This window comes from Dryobates pubescens, chromosome 9 (genome assembly GCF_014839835.1).
Source record: "Dryobates pubescens isolate bDryPub1 chromosome 9, bDryPub1.pri, whole genome shotgun sequence".
NCBI classification, from domain to species: domain Eukaryota; kingdom Metazoa; phylum Chordata; class Aves; order Piciformes; family Picidae; genus Dryobates; species Dryobates pubescens.
The window spans coordinates 29,117,625-29,132,423 of NC_071620.1; the positions used below are offsets into that span (position 1 = coordinate 29,117,625).

Here is a 14,799-nt window from a genome sequence, read left to right on the forward strand (position 1 = left end):
CAGATATTATCAACTATATAACATTAAAATTACTCAGTGTTGGCACCACTCCTAAAGACAAGCCCATCTACATGCATTGGAGCTCTGTTCAGATATTAAGAGAGTATAAAATGAGTTTCATTTTCTGCCAGCATTAAAGTAACCATCAAAGCAGGTGAAATAATAACCAAGTGAAAAATGCACTGTCAAATTTCCTGAAATGTCTTTATTTACTAAAAGATTAAGTCAAGTGAATCTTTTACAACACGTGGTGCTGCCGTTCCTGCTGAAATCAATGACAAAGCTTCACTGACTTCACTGGCAGCAGAAGCTCCTCCTATCAGGCAGGAGAAATACAAACCCTGGCTGTGACTTTGTGGACTTCAGTGTAAATCTTCATTAACCTTACTCAAGTCCAACTAGTCCCACTGTACTGGGCACTGGTGAGACTGCACTTTGAATACTGGGTTCACTTTTGGGTCCCTCACTACAAGAAGGACATTGTGGTGCTGGAGTGGGTCCAGAGAAAGGCAACAAAGCTGGTGAAGGGTTTCTGAAGAGCAGCTGAGGGAACTGGGGTTGTCTGGCTTAGAGAAAAGGATGCTGAGGGGAGACCTGAAAACAGATTGGAGCAAGGAGAGGGTTGGTCTCTTCTTCCTAGTAACAAGAGATAGAAAAGAGGAAACAGCCTCAAGCTACATGACGGCTGGTTTAGGTTGGAACTTCTTCCCCAAAAGGGTTGTCAAGCCCTGGAAAAAGCTGCTCAGAGCTCCACCCTGTAAGGAATTTAAAAGTCATGTATATGTGGTGCTGAGTGACATGGTTTAGTGGTGACTTCATAGTGTTGGGTTAATGGTTGAACTCAATGATCTTAAAAGTCTTCAGCCTAAATGATTCTATGGTTCTATAATTCTTGCATTCCATTCAGATGTGTTTGACTCCTTCTGAAGAAAGCTGTTCTCAATAAAGAGACAAAAGCAATTTTGCTTACACAACCAGCTTCAAATACGTGAGTTAATGAAATAAAACTGAGTTTACTGATAAGGAGAACATTGAGCCTGTGCCATCAGCACTGCCAGATGGATTTCAGTGGAAATATGCTGCTTGTTCACTGGTAGTGCTCTGTCAGTCTGCACCATTTTCTCAGGTTAAGGGGAAGCTGAGACAGAAGGAAGACTGAAACCACTCCAGCCTCAAAGACAACTATGTATCTCCTTGCTCCCCACCCTTCTCCCCATTCCACTTTCCCCCAGCATTTGTATAGTGGCATTTTTTAGAAACTTTTTCAGAGGATTCCTCAAATCCCCAAAGGTTCATTAAAAAGCCTTAGTTTGGAGGAAGGTCTTTCTTGGATTAGTGACTGGTTACAAGATGAAAAGCAAAGGTGGGAGCTACCGATCATCCTTCACAATTGAAGGAAGTTGCAAGAGGAAGGCAGGGGAAGGAACCCGTGCCAGGTCCTGCGTTGTCGAACACATCCACAAGAGATGGTGGACAGCCAAGGTGGCTGGTGGTACAAAGTTGTTTCCAGTATTCAGAAACAAAATTGCCTGAGAAAGAAGCCCAGGGATCTCATCAGCTGACATGGTAGCAAAATGGCAGAGAAAAGACAGCACTGATAAATACAAACCAGGAGAATACAGGGAAAAAACACATCCCTAAGGAATGCAGACAGTTGTGGATGAGAGGCTGTCACTCAAAAACGAGATCTGGGAGTCGTGTTGACACAAACCCACTAGCTTAACATTCAGACCAGGGACTGGGCGTTCCCTTGGCTCAAAAACCTGATCTGCTGGCTGCCAGAAACTGGAAGATATAAAAGGAGAGGAAACCCTCTGTACTCACCCTGTTTCTCATAGTTGTCCACTATTTGTCATGGTTGAGAGATGTGGAGCTATGTGGATCTCTGCTGTGACCCAGAAGAGCTGACTTACATCCTTGTGTAAAATGAACTGTTTGGAGGGTAGGTCTAACCTGGAGCCACAAAAGAAAGTGAAACTAGAGAGAAGTACACAACCTGAGAACCTACGTCTGAAGTCCTAAACAGAGGTATAAACAAAAAAGCCTCAGAAGAGACCACAAAGAGACCTTGAATTAACTCTTGACAGGTCAGAAGCTTGCTGGATGCTGCTGGTGCTTTAGCACATGGGTTGACTGAGACTCCAAAATACCAGAATAAAATGTCACAGTAACATCTGAAGAGCTCAGAGGCAGGTGTGAGCACTGTGTCCTGCAACTGCAAGGTGTCCAGTAGCTGCAGAAAGAGACACCCATCACCTGTGTGAACAAGGTACATACAAGGAAGATGTTATCAGCAGTTCTGATAGCTCTTCCCTTGGAAAAAGATGTTTATTGGAAAGAGGATCAATGAGCTGTCAACCTGAACGCAATTCAGACTATTAATTCTCACTTTCTGTGACATAACTTTATTGATGAATGTGATGGACAAGACATATGGGATAATGCAATGTCTAAAAAAAAAAAGGTTTGTACTTGAATTACCCTGAATTTACACCATATGCCATTGAGTACAGGTTTAAATATCAACATCAGATATTAACCTGTTCTTAATTGGGCCACACCAGTGGAATAGTTTGTCAGCAGCTGATACTCTGCTTAGCAAAAGGTGATGTCAGAGGAATGGGGATTTGCAGAAGTATGTGGAGAGAGATATAGAGGCAAACAGGAGAATCTGAAGTCCTGGCATTGTTACTGCTTCCTGAGCTTGAGATGATTCACATCCCCAAAGTCAGTAAACAGCTGCTGAGAGTAGTTGCAGTCAGACTGATTCAGGGTGCCTCAGGGTGGGTCTTAGAGGGAGAAAACACATTTTGTATTAGAACTTGCAGAAGAGAACTCAGGGGCTCTGAATCTGCTGCTTTACCTGAGAATGTTGTAGTACTTTATACCTCTACATCCAAAGAGGCTGTGAGTGTGCTCTGCACTCTGCTTCCCACCTATCTCACATTCACAGACCACTCACAGAGAGCCTACTGCAATGTCCTGGATGTTCAGCATCCCACATGCACTGCAGACCTGCTGAGAGGTTTTCTGGGGAACTAGGTAGCTTGGAAGCAACTTTTGGGGGACTCTATTGTCACGGGCAGACAGACAACTGCAACAGGCCAAAACAACCAAACCAAGTGAAGACTCTGCAAGGAAAATTAAATAACTAACTCTGAATGGTAAAACTGTTGTGTCAAGAATGAGCCACTAGTAAGGGCCTGAAAAGGGACTGGATGTTCTTGGAGAAGGTAGAGAATAAGTTGGGAATGGAAGTGTTTGGATTATGGTGTTCATAAGAGGTATTTAAGAGCTGCTATCATAGATTTTGTCTCAGAAAACAAAATATGGGTTGGAGAACTGTAGATTGAAGTGTTTCCCATTTTCTAAACACATGAAATCTTGAAGACCTATCCCATCAAGTAGAAACTATTGGGAAAATGTCATCAAAAAAACATCTCCATCAGCAACATAGACAGTGGCACTGAGTGCACCCTCAGCAGGTTTGCTGATGGCACCAAGCTGCATGGTGCCATGGACTCACTTGAGGGAAGGGATACCATCCAGAAGGATCTTCATAGGCTAGAGAAGTGGGCCAATGCCAACTGCATGAGGTTCAGTAAGTCAAAGTGCAAGGTCCTGCAATGGGTCAGACCAGTCCCAGGTACGAATATAGGCTGGGTGCAGAGTGGGTTGAGAGTAGCTCTAAAGAAAGAGACCTGAGTGTATCGATTGATGAGAAGCTCAACACAAGCAGGCAGTACACTCATGCAGGCAAAGTGTTTCCTGGGCTGCATCAAGAAGAGTGTGGCCAGCAGGTTAAAAGTTGTGATTTTGTCCCTTTATTCTGCTCTTGCGAAACCCCACCTCAAATTCTGTGTCCAGTTCTGGTGTCCCCACCATAAGAAGGACACAGAGCTGTTGGATTGAGTCCAGAGGAGGGCCACAAAGATGATCCAATGGCTGGAACAACTCTGCTATGAGGATAGGCAGAGGGAGATAGGGTTGTTCAGCCTAGAGAAGAAAAGACTCTGGGGAGACCTTATAGCTGCCTTCCAATATCTGAAAGGATCATACAGAAAGGCTGGAGAGGGACTTTTCATAAGGGTGTCTAGCAACAGGACAAGGAGGAATGGTTTTAAGCTGAGGGAGAGTAGGTTTAGACTGGATCTTAGGAAGAAGTTCTTCAGTATGAGGGTGGTGAGAATCTGGAATAAGTTGCCTAGGGAGGTTGTGGATGCCTTCTCCCTAGGGATGTTCAAGGCCAGGCTGGACAAGGCCTTGAGCAGCTGAATCAAGCTGAGAGGCATCCCTGCCCATGGCAGGGTGGTTGGAGTAGAGGATCTCTAAGGTTCCCTCCAACCTAAGCCATTCTATGATTCTCTGTTGCCAGCATTTTGGCTGGAGACAGACCATGAGTACTGAATACCAGAGTCTGCACCACATATCATGTGGTGCTGGAGGAATAGGGAACTACCTCCTGGCACTGACCACAGCTTCTGCAGTTGATTCACAGAATCCCAAAGGCTAAGGAAGTCCTGCGTGCCACCCCCAGCAGCATGGGCAGCAGGTTGAGAGGGAGGATTCTGCCCCTCTACTCTGCTCTGGAAAGATCTTACTTGCAATGCTGGGTCCAACTTTGGAGCTGCCAACGCAAGGAGGTCATGGAACTGTTACAGTGGGTCCAGAGGAAGCCACAAAGATGATCAGAGGGCTGGAGTGCCTCTCCTGTGAAGACAGGCTGAGAGAGTTGGGGTAGTTCAGCCTGGAAAAGAGAAGGTTCCAGGGAGACCTTCTTGTGGCCTTCCAGTATTTGAAGGGGACAACAGGAGATCTAGAGAGGGACTTTTTACAGAAGCATGTAGTGACAGGATGAGGGCTAATGTCTTCAAAATGGAAGAAGCTCTATTTAGATTAGATATTAGAAAGAAATTCTTTAAAGTGAGGGTGGTGAGACACTGGAACAGGTTGTCCAGAAAAGTTGTGGTGGCTCCAAGCCTGGGAGTGTTCAAAGCCAGGTTGGGTGGGACTAGTAAGAGGTGTCCCTGCCTATGGCCAGGTGTTGAAACTCGATGATCTTTCAGGTTCCTTCCAACCCTAACTGTTCCATGATTTCTGCTGACTTTGGCAGGTCACACCCTAACAGCTGTCAGCTGGTGGCTGAACATCTCAGTGGTGCTCACCAGGTTTCGATGGGAACTTAAAAAATGAACTCTTTCTGCTCTGAAGGGTTTTCATGGACCATATAAGAGAAGTCTAATGGATATTATGGCCTGATGGCCTCTTGCAGAGAAGTTTTGTCAAGGTTGTGTTTCCTTGGGAGTACATGTACATGAACTGGAAGCAAAGGTTAGGTTATTACAGCATTATTTTTACACCTGAGGACACTTTGGTGTGTGCCCAGAGGATTGAATACATACCTGGCTTATCAAGGGAACACAGATGGACATTTTCACTCACACTCAGCAATGGGCTATTCTTAGTAACTAATAATTTCATGTGCTCTGCAGCATGCTTTTTGATAGCCTTGTTTCTGCTCTTTGGGGATCTAATATTTTGCTGCATTCACAAAGAATCCTGAATTAATACAAACTGCTTTACTCTTTTTATAATGTGGCAGTTTCTCAGAGTGAAAACCAGAGCTGCCTCTAGGACTGATTTCTTTCTTACATATGCACTGGAGGTAAAGGTGTCAAATCAGCCTGGTAAATCTGTGCCACTCAAAGCAGTGTAAATTAAGGGTTAGAACTGAATGTTACAAATGTTAAGGAAATTCTGTGTCTTCTAACCACTCAGAATTTCCTAGGCTTGTATTTTTTTGTCTCTATTTTCTAAATGTTTAAACCAAGCACCTCACAGCAATCCCAGTATCTGCACTTCATCCATGCTCCATCGGGAGTTTTAAGGTGGATTAATCTCTTTTCAAGCCTGAAGCACATACAAAGAAAGGTGGCTGCTGGCAGGTTTAGAGACCCAGAAGTGCAGTGATTTGGTACATGGTTGCCATGGCAGCTAACCTACATCTAAATTATGCTCTAGCTTTTCTCAGCATTGTTCCTCCTGTCTGAATTGTCACTTTTCCCCCCCCTTTTTTTTTATTTTATTTGAGACCTGCCTTCCACAAAGCTCTTCTTTGTGCTGCTTTGGCTGCATTTGATGGCTCAGCCCTTTTGTCCTGGTGTACTCCATATTGTTGATATTATCCATGGGAAGTAAGAGGAGTATGAGGTTGAAGGAGATGATGGTTTTCCAACTACTCTGCCTTCCTGAAGAAAACCATAGTGCTAACTCCCTTCAGTTTCAGGACTTGTTGCAGCATCAATGGTTTTGAAGAACCCTGCAGATTCATAGTGACATAATACAAGCCAAATGTGGCCTTAAGACAATGAATTTATCAAATGGTGGATGAATTCTGCTCTGCAGCTGCGTGGCAGTAAATCAGGAGGCTATCTCTTCTCTCCAGAAAACAGGCCTGGAATTGCTTTAGCAATGTTTGTTACCAAACAGAAACACTAAAAAAACCACCCCAAACAACAATGAGTGCTCCAAGCTACTTCTCTTCCACTGACCTCCTCAGCAGCACACCTAGAAAACAAGGCCAGTGCTATTGTGAATTTTAAGGTTTGGTTATTCATTTCTGGTGAAACAGCTCCTTTCTGTCAATTGGAGGAAAACCATTCCACTGCCTTTTTCTGACAAGTCATCCCTGTAATGTCCCTTCTCTCCACCTCTGAGAACCAAGTCGTGACGCTGCTTCGGGGGAACCCAGTCCAGGTCTTATCAGTTCCCTACAGATCACAGACTGCCTTCTGCCTATGGCTGAGTGTGACCTCAGGCTTTACAGAATCTGAGATGAGAAGATAAGAAGTAGAGAGTATTTACTTACTTATTTTTAACATAGTAAGCTCAACATGCTGTTGAGGCAGAAGTTTTATCTAACTTCTAAGAAGGTTCAGTTTCAGTAACAGTTTGGTTGCTTGTTTTTGGGCAATTACCTTGAAGGTGATCGCTGCTGCTGCAGACTCAGCATTGCCAGAGACATTTGCCTGCAAAGTCAAGAAACGAGGATGACTCCATTTATCATCCTCATATCACAAAGAAGCAGAAAAATCCCCAGATCTGTAGGATTACAGGCCATGATCATGTGATCTGTTTGCAGTAATACTGACAGCTATAAAACTCTGCACAAACTTTTTGCTGTTACTTTCTGAGTTCACTGATTCAGTCCAGCATCAGGATTTCCTTGCTTGTAAAAATGGACTTTCAAAATATTGAAACCAGATACTAAGCTCAAAGAATAAGATCTTGAGAAGTGACAACGAACACTTTGCAATGATTTAGGTTTGCTGAGGACCATAAATGCATCTGTCTAGGGTTAGGGCTGGGCCAGCCACCAGCCAAGTGGCAGAAACTCTCTATGAACCCCTCTCCCTTCCCAAATGGAAGAGAAAAGGAATAAGGAAGTGATTGGCTGGGAAAGAAAGCTGAACCAGCTTGAATGGAAATAAGAACAGTAGAATGAAATAGATACAAACAGACACAAACCAATAGCCAACACAACCCCTGATGGCAATGACATCACTATTGTGATCACCACTGATGCTGGTGGGGCAGGCACCTAGAAAGTCCCAGACTGGACTCAATGGCAGACAAGAATGGGATTCAGGAACTGGATTGATTCAGGAGCTGGATTCTGGAACTGGATTTAGAAACACATGGATTGTGATTGAAGACAGAATGGACAGATTCCTCCTCAGACACCAGCTATTGAACAAGAGGCTTGATCCTGGTGATCCCTCAGCTTTATCCTGAAGATGACATCCATGGGATGGAATCCCTTGTTGGTCAGTTTACAGTCACCTGTCCTGTCTCCTCCTCCCCACAGGTGCCACCTCTGATTTCCTGCACACCAACATGGGGCACAAGGATTAGCAGTACCCTTGGTGTGCACAGGAGTAAGTCTAAGCAAAAGCCTTTCTGCAGCCCAGCCCTTGACAGTAGCTCTGACCATTTGAGTTATCACTGCTAGAGGCAGCCACTGTCTGTGAAAACATGTCCTGAACTTCAGAAAGTGCCATCACTGAGCAGAGACTGAGCTAGGAAGTCAAATCCCTGAACAGAATTAGCTCTGTTCCAGCTCAGTCTTTTAAATAAGTGGCAAGAGACAGAGGTCAGGTGCTGGTACCAGGAATCCCCTTTAGACATGAGGGAATGATAAGGATACAATGTTCACCTTGGTTCTTCACATTCTCCCACCCTGATTTTTGCTCTTTCACTGTCAAAAACTGCATGCATGCACATGCAAGAAAATTCTAATCTGGGAAAGCACTGCAGGCTGAGCTATTTGCAAAGGCCAGAGATACTGCTACTTGCATTTTACAGAATGAGAAACTGAGTTATGGGGAAAGGAACTGATGAGTACAGATTTCCAGCATATTAATCACAACACCTTCTAGTTATCATTGGCCTCTTCGCACAACACAGATCCCTGCAGCCATCAGGGATATTATTTATTGCTCGTCCTTTTGTCTCACAAGAATGAACTGTTTGCCAGAGCTGCTGACAAGGAATTCCTTCACTTTAGGAGCAGGATGTGTTTAGTAGTTATGGTAAGCTATGATTCATACCAGTTGGACCTCAGTTACATTTTTCATGGTGTGAGAATAAAGCGACCGATGTTCTGGAGAGCTTTGCCAATGAAATATTAAAGCCAGTGTCTGAGGTAAAGCTCACTGAGGTAAAGCTCACTTTTCAGCAGTATTGAGGGGGCATATTAAATTGTGTGGCTTACCCTATGGAGAGACTGCACTGATTTTTTGAGGTTGATAATGACACAAACCAGCCCCACATTCTGTGGAGCCTTGTGGAGGGAGACGTTCAGGAATGGTTCAGAAGCAAAATCAGTGTCTCCCTAGTGTTCTCCTGTTGTGAGCTGAGGAAGGGTCAGGCATGCTGATATGTCTTGACAGGCTAGGGGCCAGGGAGTCGTAAGATGAAGTCAAGGTCCTAATGCCAAACAATCCAGACTGAAGCATGTGTGGGCTTCCTACTGCCCTATTGTCACAGTTCCATGAGAGAGACCCAGGTATACAGAAAGCAGTGGGGCTTGCTGCACACCAAAGCTCCCACCTAGTTCACCTCTGTGCCCATGTGGTGGTCAGTATCCTGGATTGTATCAGCAGTAGTGTGGCCATCAGGACCACTGCAGGGATTGCCCCCTATACTCAGCGCTGGTGAAGCGCACCTGTATATACCTGTATATATACCTTGTATACCTGAATGTTCAGTTTTGGGCCCCTCACTACAAGAAGGACATTAAGCTGCTAGAGAAGGTCCAGAAAAGAGCAACTAAGCTGTTGAAGGGTCTGGAGAACACATCTTGTGAAGGAGCAGCTGAGAGAACTTGGATTTAGCATGGAGGAGGCTGAGGGGAGAATCTCATGCTCTATAGCTCCCTGAAAGGAGGTTGGATTGAGGTGGGGGTCTGAACAAGGAACAAGAACAGGACAAGAGGAAACGGCCTCACCTTGTGCCACGGGAGGTTTATATTGGCCATTAAGAATAGTTTATTCACTGAAAGGGTTGTCAAGCCCTGGAACAGGCTGCTCAGGGCAATGGTGGAGTCCCCGTCTCTGGAGGGATTTAAAAGCTGCGTAGATGTCATGCTGAGGGACATGGTCTGCTGACGACCTGGCAGTGCTGGGTCCACAATTTGACTTAATGATCTTAAAGGCGACTTTCAACCACAAGGATTCTGTGATTCTATGATTTGTGTATGTTTCAGCCGGCTGCACCTGCAGCACGTCTGGGATCAAAGCGCAGAGACGCGGGCAGCACACTGCGACAGGGCACAGGTTGCTTGGCGCGGCCCGGCTCTGGGCGCAGCCCGGGCCTCTCCTCCGCCTGGGCATCGGCACAACCGGGGCGCACGGGCAAGCAAGCGGCAGGATGAGGCAGCCGCTTGACGCCGAGACAAAGCCGGCACCGACAGTGCCCCGAGGTGTGCGAGAAGCACCAGCTCATACCTGGGAGCTGTGAAATAACTCCCACAGAGGGTAGCCCAGACGCCCGCGCTTACTCACTCCCGAGACACGGAGGAGGGCCTGGCTAAGCCGGTGCGGCGGCTGCCGCAGGTGGGGGCCGGGCCGTGGCGCGGGGGCCGCTGGGAGCTGTAGTCCCGAGGGCGGGCGCTGGTGGGGCGGCGGCGGGACAGCGGGGCGGAGCGGACTACAAGGCCCAGGGCAGCATCGGACCTGCACAGGGGTTTTAACCACACGTGTGGCGGGGCGGGAGGAGGCAGTTCCTGGTGGTGCGTCTTCGCTGCTCCCGGTGGTGGCGGGGAGGGCGAGCGGAAACCCGCCTCCAGGAGACAGCCCCGGCCAGGGCGGGCGGGTGAGGGATGCGCCTTAGCCTTCCCAAGCCGCAGCCATCATTAGCAATTAGCTCGTCCCAGTCACCCGTGGCCAAGCACTGCCCCATGCGCGCTGACCCGCCGCCGGTAGCTCGGTAGTCGGCCACCGACGGCAAGTTCCTCCCGCGGTGCTGGCGTGCGGGTCGCTTAAACCATGGGGAATGGGATGAACAAGGTAACGCCGCTCGCTTGTCGTTATTCCTGTCCGTGAGTGCATGTTGCAGCGGTGTCCGGGTCCGGCGGTCCCTTCCCGGTGATTCCCCTCCTTTCTCTCGCCCCTGGGCTTTCAGAACAAAGACCAAGGGTTAAGGTGATTTTGTCCCTTCGGCTCTGGGAATCGCCCTCCCCTCGGCCTGGGAAGGAAGGAGAGCGGGGTTGCACCGTTCCCCCGGGGCGAGCCTTCTTCCCCAGCCGCAGTCTGGGCACAGAGAAGCGGGGAGTGGGGGGTGGCCCTGGTTTCGGTGGTGCTGGCCTGGGCTTCCCCTCCTCGGGTGATGTGAGCCCCCAACTGTCGATAACGACCGCCGTCTTTCCCCCACCTCCCCGCGGTACTTCAGTCCTTCCCCAGCCTCTCTGTGTTCCCCACTGAGGGTGCCTCGAGGGGCTGCCTGGGGCAGAGCCGGCACCCGCCCGGCTTGGGCAGGACCTGGAACGTTGAGCTGTCCGCGACTAAATCCCGTTAAGTTCCCCATTGCTTGTTCCCAGTCCCCGAAACACGACTACGGTGGCTGGCTAGACCCCCTCTAGGCTCTGTCCCGGCAGCCGGAGGGTTCGGGCTGCCCATGTAGGGCTGGTTCGGGTGCTGGTGGGACAGGAAAGCTCTTGTTCCTAGCGGAGATGGCAGCAAGGAAGGAAGGTGGATCTGTTCCGCAAACGGTGGTGGATCTTTTGGCTGTGGGGGCTTGTTGTCATTGCTGATTCCCCTGGCGTGTTGTGATGGTTATTAAGGGACAACTGTGATTTTTCTCAGTATCTCCACCTCTGTTTTAACCCCAGGTTTGAAAGTGTGGTGGCCACTAGCCTTTTATATATAGCTTGCTATGAGGAACAGAAGTTGAGTCATCTCTTCTAACATCCTGCTTTCAGTATCTTGGGAGTAGGGCTGCTGTGAGTGTAGCCTTCAACAAAGTGGAGAAGAGCTAGAAATAGCTCCTCACAAGTTGTTTAAGTCTGATGGTCCTGTTCCTGGAAGTCAGGTTGGTGAAGGTCCAGAGTGCTTAGTATGCCTTCTGAGAAGTGAAGCCTCTTCATCCTGTGGGAAGACAAGGAAATAGAAACTCCAGGCAGGGAAAGATCATGTTGGTTAGCCCAGGTGGGTTAGTGGGTAGGAGGTAGAGCATCCCTTGGTCCTTTTTGCCATATTTTATTTCAAAGTCTGTGGATACTATGTTAGGTAGCCACTCCTTGGAAGTACCTTGTAGGAGTGGCCAGTTAGGGAGAAACACAGCTGGAGAGACTTCTTTCAGACTCCTGGTATGTTTGTAGTACTCTTCTGGGAATGTTTGAATTTATCAAAACATTTAGAGGGACAGGAGACCGAAGGCTATAAAGTTGCAGCCTCGGTGGGGGGGAAGGGGCAATTCTCAATCCTTTGATGTTTAGCAGTCTTTGTCTGCATTGCATCTTGCTGTGCTGCCATGTGGGCAGGAATCAACCCATTTGGTCATTTTAACACTGTTAAGTGTTGCTCTGCCACTAGACCTTTCAGGTCAAGCACAGCACTTCCTTGATTTTTCTCTTCCCTCTTCTGGCTGTATCCAAGAGGATGAAATGTTTAGCAGTTTGGGAGGAGCTGTCTCCTTTAAGGAGGCTACAGCCACACTGGGTACTGGCCATCAAGGGTTATTTTTGTAGGGGTCCTGCATGTAGGTCTGGTACTTGCCACCTTCAGAATGTGCCCCTGGATCATCTGCTCCTTTTGATCTCGTGAGTCAGTGAATGTTGGAAAGGCCGGGGGAGGTGTGGGGTCATCCATGCCAATACTGGGGATGTGGGGGTGTGGGTATTTGCTTGATTCAGTGTAGTCTCAATACAAATTTTCTTAGTTCCCCACTGAAGTGTGTTCTTCGTGGTAGAGCCATATGTGGATGTTAGGAGAAAATAAGCAGTTTATCCGATGGTGGATTATTTAATTTAGGGAATCTCTTTGTACTGATGCCAGGGGAAGAGGATTAGTGGTGACCCATAATGAGCACGGTAAGGAAAAGCTCCAGTGATTGCTACCGCTGCTGTGGCTGCTCTTGGATGCTGCGCTGCTCCCGGTGGCACAGTCCCCTCCTGTTTTCCTGTCACACAATGTCGAAGCGTTTCTTAGCAAATAGCGATCCCACCTCACTTAGTGTGGCTGTTACTGCTGACTGAGGGCTGGAGGCCTGGTGTTCTTTCTAGGCGGGGTGTGTCTTTTGTTGGTAGTTTTCTCTCTCAAACGAACTGTGCTCAGGTTTTCCCTTAAGCCCACCAAAGCCTCCTGACTTTTCCCAAATTAAACTGAAAGCATTGGTCTGTATGCACCCTTCTGCTCAGAGGAGATCTGGCTGGTGAGAGTGCATCGACATAGTCACTATTCATTTTCAGTGCTTCATTTATACGTATTTTACGAACAGGATGAGCAGTGGGGTCTCACTCAGCAAATTGTCTCAGTGGCCTGATTTGTCTTCATGCTTAATGTTTAGCTTTGACTTCTAGTTGGTGGTTGAAAATGATGATGTTTTCCAGGAGCTGAAGTCTAGCATCTGAGATGGTGACAAGAGATTGGAGTATTTAGATTTGATTATCTGTGAACAGGATATGCTTAGCAAAGAGCTTTTAGTTCTAGGGTTTAATTCTTGTTTGCCCACTTATAGTTAACTGCCTGATATTGATTCAGATACTTCTGTAGGCTGAGTGTTAGCTCTGAAAAATGGGCAGATAATCCCTGATTGTTGCAGGAGCTGATTAACAAGAAATATGAATTGGTGTGGATGGTTAGGGGTAATGCAACCAATTCTGTAGAAGCCAGTGAAGCTGCATCAGTTCACATCAGTGGCAAATCCCCTTCCCTGATCTGTATTGCTGTCCTGTACTGCTGCACAAGGTGGGCTCATCTGCTCCTTCTACAATGTTTTGCCATCCTCACAAAAATAAGATGAACTTCTATGGCGTGCCCAGCAGTACTAGGAGCAGTGTGGGGCAAGGAGCTGGTCTTTATTATAGGAGACCATGACAAAGTAGGCCCTGAAGGCATTTTCCAGAGAGGTGTAGCTTCAGAGAGGTCTGGTGAGAAGAATGAGTAGCTGGAGTAACTGTTGTTTGTTGCAGGGCTCTGCATTGATGCATGGCAGAGAATGAGAGCCGTTCTCATGCGAGGCGGAGAGATAAGCGTTGCGGTCCTTACCACATTCTTCTATGTTTGTTATTTAGTCCATGGCCATTTCTTCAATGTTTCAGATGATAGAAAGAGGCTGCTGTTTTTATTCATAAAGGAGTGGTTGAAAAGTTCACAAAAACAAGCCCTTTATTTGTCTTTTCTTCTGACTCCCACCCTTTCTTTCTCACATGCCCCTAGCAGCCAGCGGCCTTCATTTTCACACTGCCCAGAGTTGCAGTTATGGAAGGCAGTGTGAGATGACACAGCTGAAAGTTCCCAGCCATAGTCTAGTGCTGGAGTGTTAGTCAGCATGGTATGAAGATTCACTTCTTTCCAGGTAGCTTTCACCCATAGTAATGTTTCTTGCTTCTAGAATGACTAAGACAACAAGGGTAACATCTGGCTTTAGTTGCACAGTGTCCTAATTTCCTATCTAGCAGTAAGTGTTGCTTCATGATGCACAAATAGAGATGGCTGGATTTTTCCTCTTTTGCCAGGGATGATCCAAGAAGCCTCATTTTTGCAACCCCCTGAAGTGTTTCTTGGTATCTTTAATTTATGATGCCTAACCTTAATGACTGTGACTGCAATTCAAGCATTTATCCTCTCTTGAGAGCATGTGTTTGATGCAGAAATTATGTCCTGGAGTCTAAAATACTGTGGTGTACAGTAGTGGTGGTGTGAGCTGAGATCTGTGCTGCAGACAGGAAATACCAGACAGCTACTTAAAAAATATCAGAAAGGCTTTTTTCATGTCTTAATTTTTTAAGCTTAAGTTGAGGCAGCTGGCTGCGTGACCTGGTTGGTGAAATTTGTTCATAATTTGTGTGTGTTTGTTTTTTCCTCTTTATAGCATGGCTTTTATTTGTGATTTTGGCTTTTGGCAGTGGCCCTGGGGCCTTCTGCTTGCTGGAGCATCTTCTCTCTTCTGATTCCTTGCCTGAGATGGTAGCCTTTGGGCTGCTTTTTCCAGCAGAGTCATCTAGTGCACTTAAAATAATGAGCTGGTCCATGCGACCATGAGTCTTGTGCATGCAGAAAGGGACAGCAGGATGCTGGA

The 14,799-nt window shown here is 47.0% G+C and overlaps 1 protein-coding gene across 1 annotated transcript in view; it reads left to right on the forward strand.

Moving 5' to 3' along the window:
* The first annotated feature begins 10,286 nt into the window (after positions 1–10,286).
* DUSP22 (dual specificity phosphatase 22) overlaps positions 10,287–14,799 on the forward strand; it is a 40,429-nt gene continuing 35,916 nt past the window's right edge. Inside the window, exon 1 of the mRNA XM_009903815.2 lies at positions 10,287–10,568. Within this exon, the coding sequence (XP_009902117.2) occupies positions 10,548–10,568 (21 nt within the window). The 5' untranslated portion in view covers positions 10,287–10,547. The remainder of the gene's footprint in view (positions 10,569–14,799) is intronic.